This window comes from Xenopus laevis, chromosome 5L (genome assembly GCF_017654675.1).
Source record: "Xenopus laevis strain J_2021 chromosome 5L, Xenopus_laevis_v10.1, whole genome shotgun sequence".
In the NCBI taxonomy this organism is placed as follows: Eukaryota; Metazoa; Chordata; class Amphibia; order Anura; family Pipidae; genus Xenopus; species Xenopus laevis.
Window position 1 is genome coordinate 136,189,972 of NC_054379.1, and position 13,824 is coordinate 136,203,795.

The 13,824-nt window shown below is 42.9% G+C and overlaps 1 protein-coding gene across 7 annotated transcripts in view; it reads right to left on the reverse strand.

Moving 5' to 3' along the window:
- The window catches only part of gigyf2.L (GRB10 interacting GYF protein 2 L homeolog), a 101,346-nt gene that overhangs the window by 16,699 nt on the left and 70,823 nt on the right, over positions 1-13,824 (reverse strand). For 6 of the 7 annotated variants that reach the window (XM_041563449.1, XM_041563448.1, XM_041563447.1 and 3 more), the window contains 5 exons: positions 12,666-12,766; positions 12,012-12,131; positions 11,627-11,899; positions 9,779-9,985; positions 2,876-2,995 (listed from right to left, as the gene is read on the reverse strand). In XM_041563449.1, the coding sequence (XP_041419383.1) occupies positions 2,876-2,995; positions 9,779-9,985; positions 11,627-11,899; positions 12,012-12,131; positions 12,666-12,766 (821 nt within the window). The remainder of the gene's footprint in view (positions 1-2,875; positions 2,996-9,778; positions 9,986-11,626; positions 11,900-12,011; positions 12,132-12,665; positions 12,767-13,824) is intronic. The other variant, XM_041563446.1, reaches the window with a different exon arrangement.

Sequence of the window (13,824 nt, forward strand, 5' to 3'; positions counted from 1 at the left end):
CACTTGATTACCGACAAAATTAACTTGTCTACAGATTCTGAGGATCTAGTCGGCTCCTCATTATCCTCTTGGCCATCTGATATTTCACCTTCACTTTGTGAAAAATCATCCTCTGTAGGAGAATTGGCTATAGATTCTTCCTCACTGAGTTCCAGAGATGTTGAAGGAACTGCACGTTTGTGGCCACGGGTCTTAGGTTCCACTGTACCCTGATCTAGTCTGTCTAGAAGTTTATCTAAGCATGCCGCCAATTTAGGAATGCCGGAAGATAACTGGGTTGCCCATGCAGGCGGGGCTACTTCAGCGACTATGTGAGTCTGAGCAGTGGCGGTCGGTACATGCGGAGGAGAATTATCCTCCCTATTGTCTGTCATAGCAGTTTCCTGCAGTTCCTGAGCCCTCAGTGACCCCTCAGCCGAAGAAGGCGGAACGCAGTTACTGCATACGGTCTCTTTATGACCAGCTGGTAGGCGTTTGCGGCACTTGGAGCATGCTAAATATCTAACTTTAGAAGCAGCATGACTGGTCCTAGCAAACGGTCCTTCAGACTTTTTATCCGCCATGATGGAAAAACTTTTTTTTTTTTTTTTTTAAATTTTTATATATTTTTTATGTATTTTTTTTTTTTTTTTTAAAAACCAACACACTCTGAGGTAGCTCTGAGGAAGCTTTTACCCTTGTGCCTGCCCCCCTCGGCACTTTCTCCCCGCCCCTGGCCCCTGTGTCTGACCGTGAATAAGAAGAACTGCTGAATCAGCGAAGCACCGGCTAGTAACACCGAGACGGGTCCTGACACGCACGCTAGGAGTGCTGACACCTCCGTTCCTAACCGCCGACCACCTTTTCTCCCTGAGGCGCTGACTGTCGGCTGGCCGCAGGCACCCACACGCTGCTCGAATCCCTTGCGCACTTAAAATGGCGCTGACGGAAGTGATGAGTCATCGCCGACCCGAGCTACGTCTATGCGTTCCGCAGTGGAACGCAGTCTCACAGAATTAATCTCCAGGTGCGCCCTTCCCCACGCGCCTAACAGAACACACTGGGGCCGAAGTCGGAAGACACAATAGGACCAGGGGAGAGGTTGAGGGGGCGAAAAAACACCATTACTCGCCAAATAAATGCTCCAGCGTAAAACGCCAATACTCACAGCCCCTGGACATCCATCATATCACAGGATGCCCGCATTCAGCCTTCTGCTCTGGACAGCTACGGCTCATGTTACATGACACCATTAAATGCTGTGTGGCTCGCTCCATAAGAGACTTATTCGCCCCAGTGCAGATATCCCACGAAGGGGGAAGCCTTAAAGGAGATTCCCTTAAGCAGAGAACTCCAGGACAACCCCTGGTGCCAAACACAAGGTCTGGCCGCAGAATAATCCTGACTGGATTAACATCCTGACTCCTTGAGGACACTAGAAAAACTGAGCTCCCCTGCGGTGAGTAGGGGGTATAGCTTAAGGGGGCGGAGTCAGTTTTTGTTCTAGTGTCCTGCCTCCTGAAGGTAGAAGCTAAACCCCATGGTCCCTGTGTCCCACAGATATCTGCAAGAGAAATGCTATTGTTTTCTGAAAAATATATGTTCATTTTTAATTTGATGGCAGCAACACATTCCACTGTTTTGCATCTCCTGTTCTTTTAATGACACTGTAACCGTTAGGGAACGGAGGAGACCAACTGCTGAAGTTTTGCAAGTGAAATGTTGCCCCATTCTTGCCTGATCTTAGGATATCAGCTGCTCAACAGATTGGGGTATGCATGGCTGCTCAATGTTTTCAATGGATGGCAGGTATGGACTGTAGGCAGGCCGGTTTAGCCTTTACTGCAGATACTGTACATGCAGAATGTGGTTTGGTGTTGTCTTTGAAAAAAAGAGGTCATCTGGATGGCAGCATACGTGACTCCAAAACCTAGCATTAAAGGGGTGGTTCACCTTTGAGTAAACTTTTAGTATGGTGTAGAAGAGAGTGATATTCTGAGACAATCTGCGTTTGTTTTTTATTTTTTATTATTTGTGGGTTTTGAGTTATTTAGCTTTTAATTGAGCAGCTATCCAGTTTGCAATTTCAGCACTCTGGTTGCAAGGGTCCACATTACCCGACCATGCATTGATTTGAATAAGAGACTGGAATATGCATAGGAAAGGCCAGAATAGAAAGATGAGTACTAAAAAGTAGCAATAACAATACTTTTGTAGCCTTACAAAGCATTTGTTTTTTAGATGGGTTCAGTGACCCCTCATTTGAAATCTAGAAAGAATCAGAAGAAAAAGGTAAATAATTAAAAAAAAACATAGAAAAAATAATGAAGGATAACTGAAACGTTGCTTAGAATAGGCCATTCTATAACATACTAAAAGTTAATTGGTACCTTCCTAGATGTACTACTAATGTCATGTGCACTTTTATATCCCTATACTATAACAAATGCTGGCTTTCCAACTGTGCGCTGCTAACAAACCGTATGATCCTTCTCTACGCCACTAGAGGACGTGGTGTCTGTGATTTCAATAATACTTTACAATTTTGATTGGTCAGACCACAGGACATTTCCAGCAAACATCAAACATTTTCTTACGTACAGATCTAAGTCTTTCCATAGGGTATTGGAGATATTTAACATTCATTTTAACAACAAACAATTTGCACATTAAATGATCTCACATAATGGAGGGACACGTGCTAACTGAATGCAAATAAACACTTCATTTTTCTGATGTCAATATTAATGCATGGCTTACTTTATAAAATCAAGAGGGAAAAAACAGCAATGAGATCTAAGCTTTGCACAAGTCATAGATCTCCAGACTTGCAAACAGCCTATCTAGATTTTATGATATAGCCATTTGTGTAGGTAGCAGATACATATGAACACACCTCTTGTAGTTGCTGCCGTTCCCGTTCCTCTTCAAGTTTTTGGATTTCTGCCAGTGAAAGTGCTGACTGAGAGGCAGATGATGGGGAGACTTGCTGCCCCCACGTGGAAGATGATGGTAACTAGAAAATGAAAAGAAAATAATACAATAAAAGTTAGTGAAAGAGCACTGGGCACCATACGAATCTAAACCCTATACAGGCAGTACCAAATTTGCTTGTGATGTCACTTATTTTAAAAGACCTGTAGCTTCCCGTTTACCAAGGTATAGCACGGATATGGGATCCGTTATGTGGAAACCAGTTATCCTGAAAGCTCCGAATTACGGAAAGGCTGTTTCCCACAGACTCCATTTTATTCAAATTATAAATTTTAAAAATGATTTCTTTTTTCTATTTAATAATAGAACAGTAGCTTGTCCTTGATCCAAACTACCGGTAAGTTATAATTAATCCTTATTGGAAGCAAAACTATTGGGTTTATTAAATGTTTAAATGATTCTTTAGCAGACTTAAGGTATGAAGATCTAATCTGATTTAGAAAACCCCAGGTCCTGAGCATTCTGGATAACAGGTCCCATACCTGTACTCAGTTTTTAGGATGCGCTGCAGAGCTCACTGTATGATTGGCAATTAATCAGCCATATACAGCAAATACTCAATATACTATATAAAGAGTGAGTGACATGCCATATTCAGTTAAGAAACAACACAATACCATAACATCAACTTTTTGGTGGTAATGTAGATGCAACGTTTGCTATAGGTCTAGTGACTTTTTTCAACCAATCAGCAGGTAGCATTTACTAGTCATCTAAAAGCAAAATGTTGATGCTATGGGATATGACACCTGGGCAAGTTTTGCACCTTTAATGACATTATCACATAATCAGAAATATCAAAACATATACACAGACATGTTATGAATCCATAACTGCATAATCTCTGTGTGACTACTCTTCTATTCCAAACAAGCACGCAGCTAAAAATTAACTGGGGGGGGGGCTTTGAAATAAAGACACAAGATGGCCACAGAGTCACTAACATTTGTGATACTTTCTGAATAGGTAACAAAACGGTGTTTTAAAACCTTTTTCTAAATACGTCCTATATACTAAAATTTCTTTAGTAGCCTTTGGTTCTCCTTTAGCTACTAGACAATCTTCAGACTTCAGAAGTTGGCAGAGAAAGGGATTTTGTGTACTCACCATAAAATCGCTTGGGGGACACAGGGAACTGTGGGGTATAGCTGGCAGCACTATACTATAGAAGAACGAGCTCCTCCTCCACTTGATATACCCCCCAGCAGTAGGCGGAGCCATATCAGTTTGTACCAAAGACCAAGGTAAGATAAAATAACCGTAATAATAACTGTAACTAATGGTAGATAACCATGTCAGAAGATCGCCTCTGTCCAGGTGAGTAGACAAAATCTTCTTTTCTTGGGGGATACAGGGAACAGTGGGGATGTAGCAAAGCTGTCCCCGATATTAGTGTGGGAAGAGGCCCTATGTATGAGAGGCCACTGGCGCTTGGAGGACCCTCCATCCGAAGCGTGTGTCGGATGCTGCAAAAAGTGTCAAAGCGGCAACATTTGGAAAAAGAGTTAATAGAAGTCCACGTATCGGCCTTGCACAGCTGGTCCACCGAAGCCAGATTCCGGAATGCCCAGGATGTGCTCATCCCCCTGGTGGAATGGGCTGTAACTCTCAATGCTCCCTGGAAAGTCTATTTAATCCATCTGGAAATTGAGGACTTTGTGGCAGGAATGCCTCGTCGTGGTCCGGATGGCAGGATAAATAGTGAATCAGCCTTGCGGATGTCTTGCACTCTGTGTAAGTAGAATTTTAGTGCTCTGACTGGGTCCAGGGAATGTAGTGCCACCTCCTTCAGATTGGCTGGAGAAGGACAGAACGATGGGATGATAATCTCTTGATTCAGATGGAATGTTGAGAGTACCTTTGGCAGAAAAGAAGGTACTGTCCGTAGGGTCGCCCTGTTGTGGTGGAAGGTGAGAAAGGTGGCCTGCATGATAAAGCACTGTGTTTGTATACTCATCTAGCGGATGCTATTGCCAATAGAAAACTGTTTTCCATGTGACCCACTGGAGGGAAACCAATGCCATGGGTTCAAGCTGTGCTTTTTGTAGTGCTTTTAGAACAAGTGTAAGGTCCCACGAAGGCACTGACGCCCTGATCGGTGGGCTCATGTGGGCTAAACCTTGTAAGAATGTCTTTAGATCCGGTAGGAAGGCTAATCTCTTCTGGAAAAGCACTGAAAGGGCTGAGATTTAAATGAGATGCCAGGGATATGTCTATGTCCAGGCCACCCTGGAGGAAATCTAGCAGGTTAGGCACTGAAAAAACCTCAAAATGTACCTTGTGGTAGGTAGACCATACTCTGATATGTTTTGGCAGAAATGGACTCTCGCCGCACACATGGGACCTACCACCGCATCTGAAAATCCCTTTTTCTGTAGAATTCTGGTTTCAAGAGCCATGCCGTCAAGCTTAGAGTTGCTGGGTTTGGGTGCCGGAGTGGACCTTGCTAAAGTAGATCCAGTTTAGGCGGTAGGGTCCAGGGATCTGCTATCGAGAGATTGATAGTGCACCGTGTGCTTTGAGTAATTTTTTGATCATTCTGGGAATCAATGGAAGCAAAGGGAAAGTGTAGGCTAGGCGAAAATTCCATGGAGCTGTGAGAGTGTCTACTGCCAATTCTAGAGCGACCTGATATCGAGCGTAGAAGAGTGGCACCTTTCGATTTTTTTCAAGTTGCCATGAGGTCCCCAATCGGTGTGGGATTTCTAGAAAAATTTCCTCCTTTAACACCCATTCGCCTGGAACCAATGTTTGCCGGCTGAGGAAATCTGCCTCCCAAATTTCGGCCTGGGATGTAGATGGCGGACAGTTGGGCTTTGTGATTTTCTGCCCAGTGAAAAATGAGTTTGACTTCGTCCAGGGCTCCTCGCCTTCTTGTGCTTCCCTGGCGAATTTATGTATGCCACTGCTGTAGAAGTGTCAGACTGGATCTTTATCATTTGTCCTGTTAGTTCTTTTTGCCAGTGGACCAAGCCCAGCCGGATTACCCGGATCTCTACCAAGTTGATTTGGAGTCGACTTTCTTCCTGGGACCAGACCTTGCGCCGCGCGTCCGTCTAGAACTGTTTGCATCTGTTGTCAAAAGGCCTCGCCCAGTGGTCTGACCGTGGTAAGGTGATAAGTCTAACCACCAGTGGAGGGAGTCACTGGTTTTGGCTGATAGGCAGATCTTCTGTAGGAGAGATTTTCGCTTCCAAGATGCAAAGAATGTTCCACTGGAGTTCCCTGAGGTGATGTTAAGGGAAGGGAACCGCTTCTATTGTTGATACCATTACTACTAAAACCTTCATGCAGGTCTTGGCTGAGTGGCTCGACGTCTCCAGTAGCGAGGTCACTCGAGATTGTAGGAGTGTTGAAATGCATACCTAGAAATATCAATTACTTGCTGGGGATCAAAGAAGACTTTTCCATATTGATGTGCCAGCCGAGTTGTTGGACATGGTGAAGCGGATGGAATGAGGGAAGGCGCCTTCACCAGTAAGATAGGGTGTGATAGATATCCCCTCGCTCTGAATTACAGTTGTGGCCGCCGCCATGATTTTTGTTAATACTCGCGTGGCCGAAGTCAGGAGAGCCTTGAATTGGTGAATGCTGGTTTTGAAATGCAAAGTGCAAGTATTTCTGATGGGGAGGGAAAATTGGTATGTGCAGATATGCATCCTTTATGTCGAGGGAAGCCAAAAACTGATCCGAATCCATTGCTGTTATGATGGATTTGAGGGACTCCATTTTGAACCTTCGTGGGCGGATAAACCTGTTGAGAGCCTTTAGATCCAGTAACGGCGTACTGACCCACCAATTTTCAGGACCACAAACAGGTTTGAGTAGTGGCCCCTGAATTTTTCTCCGGCTGTAAATGGGATAATAAGCTCTGTGCGCAGGAGGTTGGAAATCACCTCTTGAAAAGCTCTTTGCTTGGTCGGTTCTTGAAGGAGCCTGGACATAAAGAAACGAGTGGGGGGGGTAGGGAGGAAAATTGTAGGTGGTAACCCCGTGTTACGACCTTGTGAACCCTGGAGTGTTGTGTGATTGTGAGCCAAGTATATGCAAAATATTTTAATCTTCCTCCCAAGATCCCAAGGATTTGTCTGATGGGGGGGGCTAACCCAGGCTATGGCTAGAACCAGGTGGAACGAGGTACCGAAGCAGAGAACAGGGAGCAATGATCCTTAAATGAAGAGGCATCAGGGACAGGTACTGCAGTGTTTCTGGAGAGTCTGGAAAGTGGAGCATCCACCGAAGGTGGTGAGGGCTATTTATCCACAAGGTCAGACGAGAAAGGATAGAATTTTAGGAACCTGCGATTTGCCTGAAAACGTCTCTCAGGCTTGTCCCATTCCTGTTGAACCATCTGATCCAGTTGCGAATGAGATGGAAAAGTTGGAGATCTACTGTTGCGCTTGAAAAGTGCCTTAGAGGTACCCGGGTTGTCTCCTGGATCTTGCAGGTTAAGAGTCTCTAAAACTTATACAATCAGGGAGTCTACTGACTCAGAAGAGAATCTTGTGGATTCCTCCCCCTATAAATCTGAACTATGAGACAATTCTCCCTCAGCGAGATAATGGTCTTCCTCTGGTTCTGCTGGTGGTGGAGATGGGTTTCTAAACACACCTTCACTCTCCTCATCCGAGGAAGAAGGGGCTCTGCATTTTGAAACCCTGGGTTTTGGGTTGTCTAGTCTGGCCAGGAGTTAAAGCTAGCTTTGGAATACCTGTGGCGAGTTGTGTTGCCCAATCTGGGACAGCCTGTGTTCCTGAGACTGATGGAGCTCCCTGAAGGGGACTGGTTCCACCCATGAAGCCTGTTCCATCTGGGGGGGGGAGCAGGACCTGAGTGTTCAGGACTAAACTCCGTTGGTTTACATTTTGCTCAAAAAGACTCCTTGTGCCCCGTTGGCAGTCTTTTGCAGCATTTGGCACAGGCCAGGAATTTGAGGTAGATGCCGGGCCCCTGGAGAACAGCGCCTCACTGGATAAATCAGACATGGTGTAGGAGGAACAGTATTAAGAATAGCCGACTTTTTTTTTTTTTTTTAATTTAGCAATGTAAGGGAGATAGAAGCTGCCTCAAGGAGCTTTTTGCTAAGAAAAAAGGGTCTTATTGGCACTTCTTCCGGAAGGTTATGTGGGAGAGAGACTCCCGGTCTAACTGCGCAGTTTGCAAAGAGCCTACGTGATGCCGGACGTTCGTGACATCATAGTGTTCACGCGATATTGTGGCGCGAGATGGCGCGGCAAGGGAAAAGAGGCGTGAATCTTATTTCATTCGTTGTACGTTCAATGGCCTCGCCTGGCTTGGGGTTTAATACCGCAAACTGGCGTTTTCTCCTTGCAGCAGGAGAGATGTCTCTCAACCTCTGACTCCGAAGTGAGGGCTGAGTGAAATTAACCCCAGTGTATTGAGGGAGCTATATGTGCTGCAAGTAGGCTCAATGCTTGGGGAACAGGGGAGAGCATACTCACCTTCCCCAAGGCTTTTATGTGCCTCTTTTTGTCTCCCGGCAGCCAACTCTCCTCCTGAGGAGGGAAACAGTATGATAAGGCTGCTGGTCACTGGCATAAAGCAAAGACACCGGTGACAGGCTCCCTCGTTGTAAGATGTCCAGCCTACGCAGTGTAGGTGTCCTGGACATCTCATGTCAGAATAACTGAACATATTGTAAAATGAACCTATCATCTTGAGGACAACTAATACTGATATGGCTCTGCCTACTGCTGGGGGTATAGCCAGCAGAGGAGGAGCTAGTTCTTCTTATGTTGTGTCCTACCTCCTAGTGGTGCCAGCTATACCCCACTGTTCCCTGTGTCCCCCAAGCAGATGATGGCAAAAGGGAGCTTTAAGAACTTTTTCCTCAAAAATGGCCACCTTCACATCCAGTATCGGTTACTCTGTATGTAATCGTTATGTGCAGCGTATAAACCCATTTGCACAAATTGCAGCGGTGGGTTTGAAACCCGTACACTTGCTGCTATTACTGTAGCATCACACGTGAGGCCTATAGAACATATAGTATGCACAGTACTTTACACCAGAGGGGTGCTCCTAACAACTGCGTATAGCTCATGACCAAACTCCTTTTGGATGTAAAAAGAATACTTAGAAGTGGCTTCTACTGTGTATAAGCTGCAGACATAGCCGTTGGTATTCTAACTGAACAGAGTCCATTTTTCAGGACACAGTTTGGTCTCTATTTTAAAGAGACAGCTGATAAAGTCCATCCTGGAAAAGGAGGCATTGCCATTAAAATAAACATTATGTTATACAGGTATAGGCTCTATTATCCAGAATGCTCAGGACCTGGTATTCTGCAGATAAGGAATACTCAGTTAATTTGGATCACCATATCTTAAATCTGCTAAAAAAAAAATAAACCCATAAAATAAACCCAACAGGATTGTTTGCCACCAATATGGATTCCGGCAGCTTAATCAGCATCATGTACAAGGTACTGTTTTATTATTATAGAGAAAACGGAAATTACTTTTTAAAATTAAATTTGCTTAAAATCGAGTCTATAGGGAGGGTCTTCACATAATTCTAGATAAGGGGTATCTGGATAACGGATACTATATAACTGAACCTATTCTAAACATCATAGGTCTTATTATTTTTTTAAAAATCTTTTAGATAATCACATTTTTAGTAGTGACAATTAGTTTGTCCTTCACGTAAGCTTCATTCTGCACGCTCTGTGCACACCAAAACATTAGCCAATGGATGCCAGGATGGTATCTCAGTGTCTACTTCAACACATTACTATACAGGATCTACATCCTGTACATACAAATCTTGTGCATGGCAGTACCTTCATTTGTGCCAGTTGTTGCTGCTGCTGTTGCTGCTGCAGACGTCTAAGTGCTTCTTGCTGTTGCTGCCTCTGTCTCTGTAGCTCCTTCTGCCTTTGTGCTTCCTCGTGCTTCTTTCTTTCTTCCTCCTCTGCTTTTAATCGCGCCTCTTCCAATAGTCGTCGTACAGATTCTTCTTCTTCACGGGCCCATCTAGCTGCCTCTTCCTAATGGTCATTTAAATAGACATAATTATAACAACAGACAGGGTATCGAGTCCAAAGAATTCTGTAGTGTGAATGACAAAAATAGTTTCCTCTGATGCCGTTACATGTTATGCTCTGTTTTGCTATATTTAATATGGTTTCTGGTATGTTTGTGTGCACAGTGAATAGTACGATCCCAGGGGGCAGCCCTTATTTTTTAAAATGGCAATTTTCTATTTATGTTACCCAATGGCACATACTACCAAAAAGGTATATTATTATGAAAATGGTTTATTTACATGAAGCAGGATTTTACACATGAGCTGTTTTATTCAATATCTTTTTATAGAGAAATACATTGTTCTGGGGGTATAGTTTTCCTTTAAGAATTCTATTGCTTCATTATACATTTTACACTTTATCAAGATCCTTGATAAAGTGGACTGAAACGTTGGAATGCACAGTGGAATAAATTAACACTAAAAAGAGATGCTGGTGTACTGATGCTATTTCTAGTACAGGTATGGGATCCGTTATCTGGAAACCGATTATACAGAAAGCATTACCGAAAGGCCATCTACAATAGACTCCATTTTATCCAAATGATTCACATTTTTCGTTTCTCTGTAATAAAACAGTATTTTGAACTTGACCCAAACTAAGTTATAATTATTCCTTCTTGAAAGCAAAACCAGCCTCTTTGGTTTATTTAATGTTTCCATGATTTTCTAGTAGACTTCAGTAGAGATCCAAATTACGGAAAGATCCGTTATCCAGAAAAACCCAGGTAATGAGAATTTTGGATAACAGGTCCCACACCTGTATCAGAAGTGGGGAATTCCACAGAACTACAAACATAAAAAAATCCAAGTTTCCAGTATTAATTTAGCCTTTTCACCGTGGGACTGCCCTGTTTTCTTCTTTTATAGGGAAGTTAAACATCACTAGAGCAAACTCCAGGTTGTCTGAACAAAGCCTTGAGACATACCAGATGCATATGCTATGCTATTAAAGTGGACCCGTCACCCAGACATAAAAATCTGTATAATAAAAGTCCTTCTTAAATTAAATATGAAATCCAATTTCTTTTTTTTATTAAAGCACTCATAGCTGTTGTAAACTCATTTAAAAATATCAGCTGTCAATCAAGTATTTCCTAAACCGCCTCTATGCCTAGGCATAGAGGCGGGGCAAGCAATTACTTTCACTTTCCATTCAGCACTTCCTAGATGTCACTGCTCTCCCTACATTCCCCCAACTCTCTTAACGATTTAATTGTGTAACCAGTGCATGGGGATGGACATTGGGTCCCTGTCCCATGGTGCACAAACAAGATTCTGAGATGATACAAGGCTTGCCTTAATAACAGTGTCCACAAAATGGCTCCTTCCTGGTTGCTATAATTATGAGTTCCCAGACTGATGGAAACAATATTCAAATAATTTATACAGTGCAATTAAAGTTCATTTTGAATGACTAACATGATAAAATAGGATTTGGATAATTTTGTTTGGGTGACGGGTCCCCTTTAAACTACTAGGGCAAATTCAAAAATGAATGGTTAATCGATATTAGACCTGCTAATTTGAGCCTGAATGGTAATTTACTCTGAAGTTCTCTCCCTTGTTCACTAGCAAGAGGGTATGTGAGCTTATACATTACCTGTTTTCTCTGAATCTCTTCCTGTTGTCTTTCTTCCTCGTCTCTTTTCTTTTCCTCTTCCCTTCTCCTTCTCTCTTCTTCAGCCCTCTTGCGCTCCTCCTCCTGCCTCCTTCTCGCTTCTTCCTGCCGCCTCCTTTCCTCTTCCAGCCTTTTCTTTTCTTCCTCCTGTCTCATCCTTTCTTCTAGTAGCCGCAGCTCTTCCTTGCGTTGCCGCTCTTCTTCTTCCATTTGTTTCTGCAATGCCAGCTCTTTCTGCCGCCTTAGTGCTTCCTCCTATGTGAGAGTTTTCACAAATACATCATAAGAACATCACCCTCGTAACTGACCTGAAAATATCTAAAAAAAAATGTTTTTTTAAATTAATTGATATAAAAAAAAAAGACACCTGTTTCCGCCGGGCCAGCTCCTCTTCTTCCCTCCTTTTTCTCTCTTCTTCCTCTCGCCTACGTTTTTCTTCCTCTTCCTGCTTTGCCCTAAGTTCAGCCTCCCTCCTTTCTTGCTCCATCTGCAAAGCAAGGCTGCATAAATCTCTAAATCATTTCTTCACATATTATAATACAGTTTGAGATGTCAAAGAAAAAAAGTAGATTTATTTAACAATCTTCTATTCAAGAATCTAGGGCTTATTTACCAACGCCAGGTGTAGCACTGATGTCAAATTGCACACCTTAATTTGCACCTCCTTGTTCATAAACCCCTTTTTGTCGAATATGTCCCTTTATTTCAAAAGCACAAAAGTAAGCTTTAGTTAAAGGACCAGTAACATAAAAAATTTTTTTGTACATAATGAAAAAAAACCCAGCTTTGGTGGCTGTCATGGTCCTATTGGGCTGTAGAGGCAATATTTACATAATATAAGCTATTTAAAACATTGTCTAATTCATGTAAACTGTCATGATCTAGTAAATACTTTTTATGCAAAACAACCTCACTTTACAAAATAATTCATGTTGTTTTCAATAACTAATGGAATGTTTTAATGGTGTCCCCACAATATTTTGCCTTAAAGCCAATAAAAGCAACTCTGCGGATAGCTGACCTTGGCAGCTTTCACCTTTTCCATCTGTTCTAGCTGTTCTCGATTTGTTCCCTGAGTTGCTGGCTCGACTGGGAGGTCCCAAACGCTGCTACCTTCCCATACTGTTAAGACAGATTACATAACATGAGGGAAAAAAAAAAGATATTAGAAAAAGAAATCATTAATTTAAGTAAATGTTCCGTTCATTGTCTAGGCAATACACTTGCACAATCCTGGTAATCAGAAAGCAAGAGGCATTTGGATTCGGTAAAGACAATCATAAATGACACTCCATACAGGAGAAGTCAAATCTAAAACATTGATGGGGTGGCCTCAAAGTTTGACCTCTGTCATGGACTTGGTTTTCCTGGGTTGCAAGTCTGTTCTGGAAAGTGGCACAGCCAGTTCCAAGCGTTCAATTCTGACTAAAAATAACACCAGCAGAGACATGCACCCTGTGTCCCAGAGCGATCAGGCTGATTACCACCATGATTACTGTGTTATATTGCTCCCTCATTAGGAGATAGGTACATCAGAGCTTGGTGTCCAGGCAATCAACCATTGAAAGGGTATTTCAGTTGTTTACTTTTCCAGAGGAGAGCACATTTTCCCTGCAGGCAACAAAGCTCCCTGTGTGCTATCATTCTAAGTGTAGTAGCAAATGGGAAGATTTGTCGCCCGCATTTTTTAAAAGCGAGTTTCGGCGACAAGTCGTTCATTTTGTTTTGCCATAGAGAAAAATGTAAATTGCCAGCTACTACAGACACAACGCTATTTGAAATTTCCTGTAGTCCCAAAATGCACAGAGACCCTTTTTGGAGCGATTTATCAGAAATAGCATGGCTATTCAGAAGTAGTGAAAATCTGCACTACCAAAACACACAAGAAGATTAGAAGCCGTGATAGTATGCAAATTCTTGCGTGCGCGGCATGTCTTAAGTACCTAAGAACGTATGGACGTAATTTCTATGGCGCCAATTTTGCATTCTTTGTTTTAGTTACCACATGCTCAATCATCATTCGTATACGAATATATGCACAATACTCATGCAACAATACGCCGCAGAAAATGCCTTTTTTAAGGCATTACATAGACACAGATAGGCTTATTGATCTTGTTGAAGAGCGTCCAGCCCGCGTGGGCGGAGATAACATTGTGGTACACTATGGGATTCATATC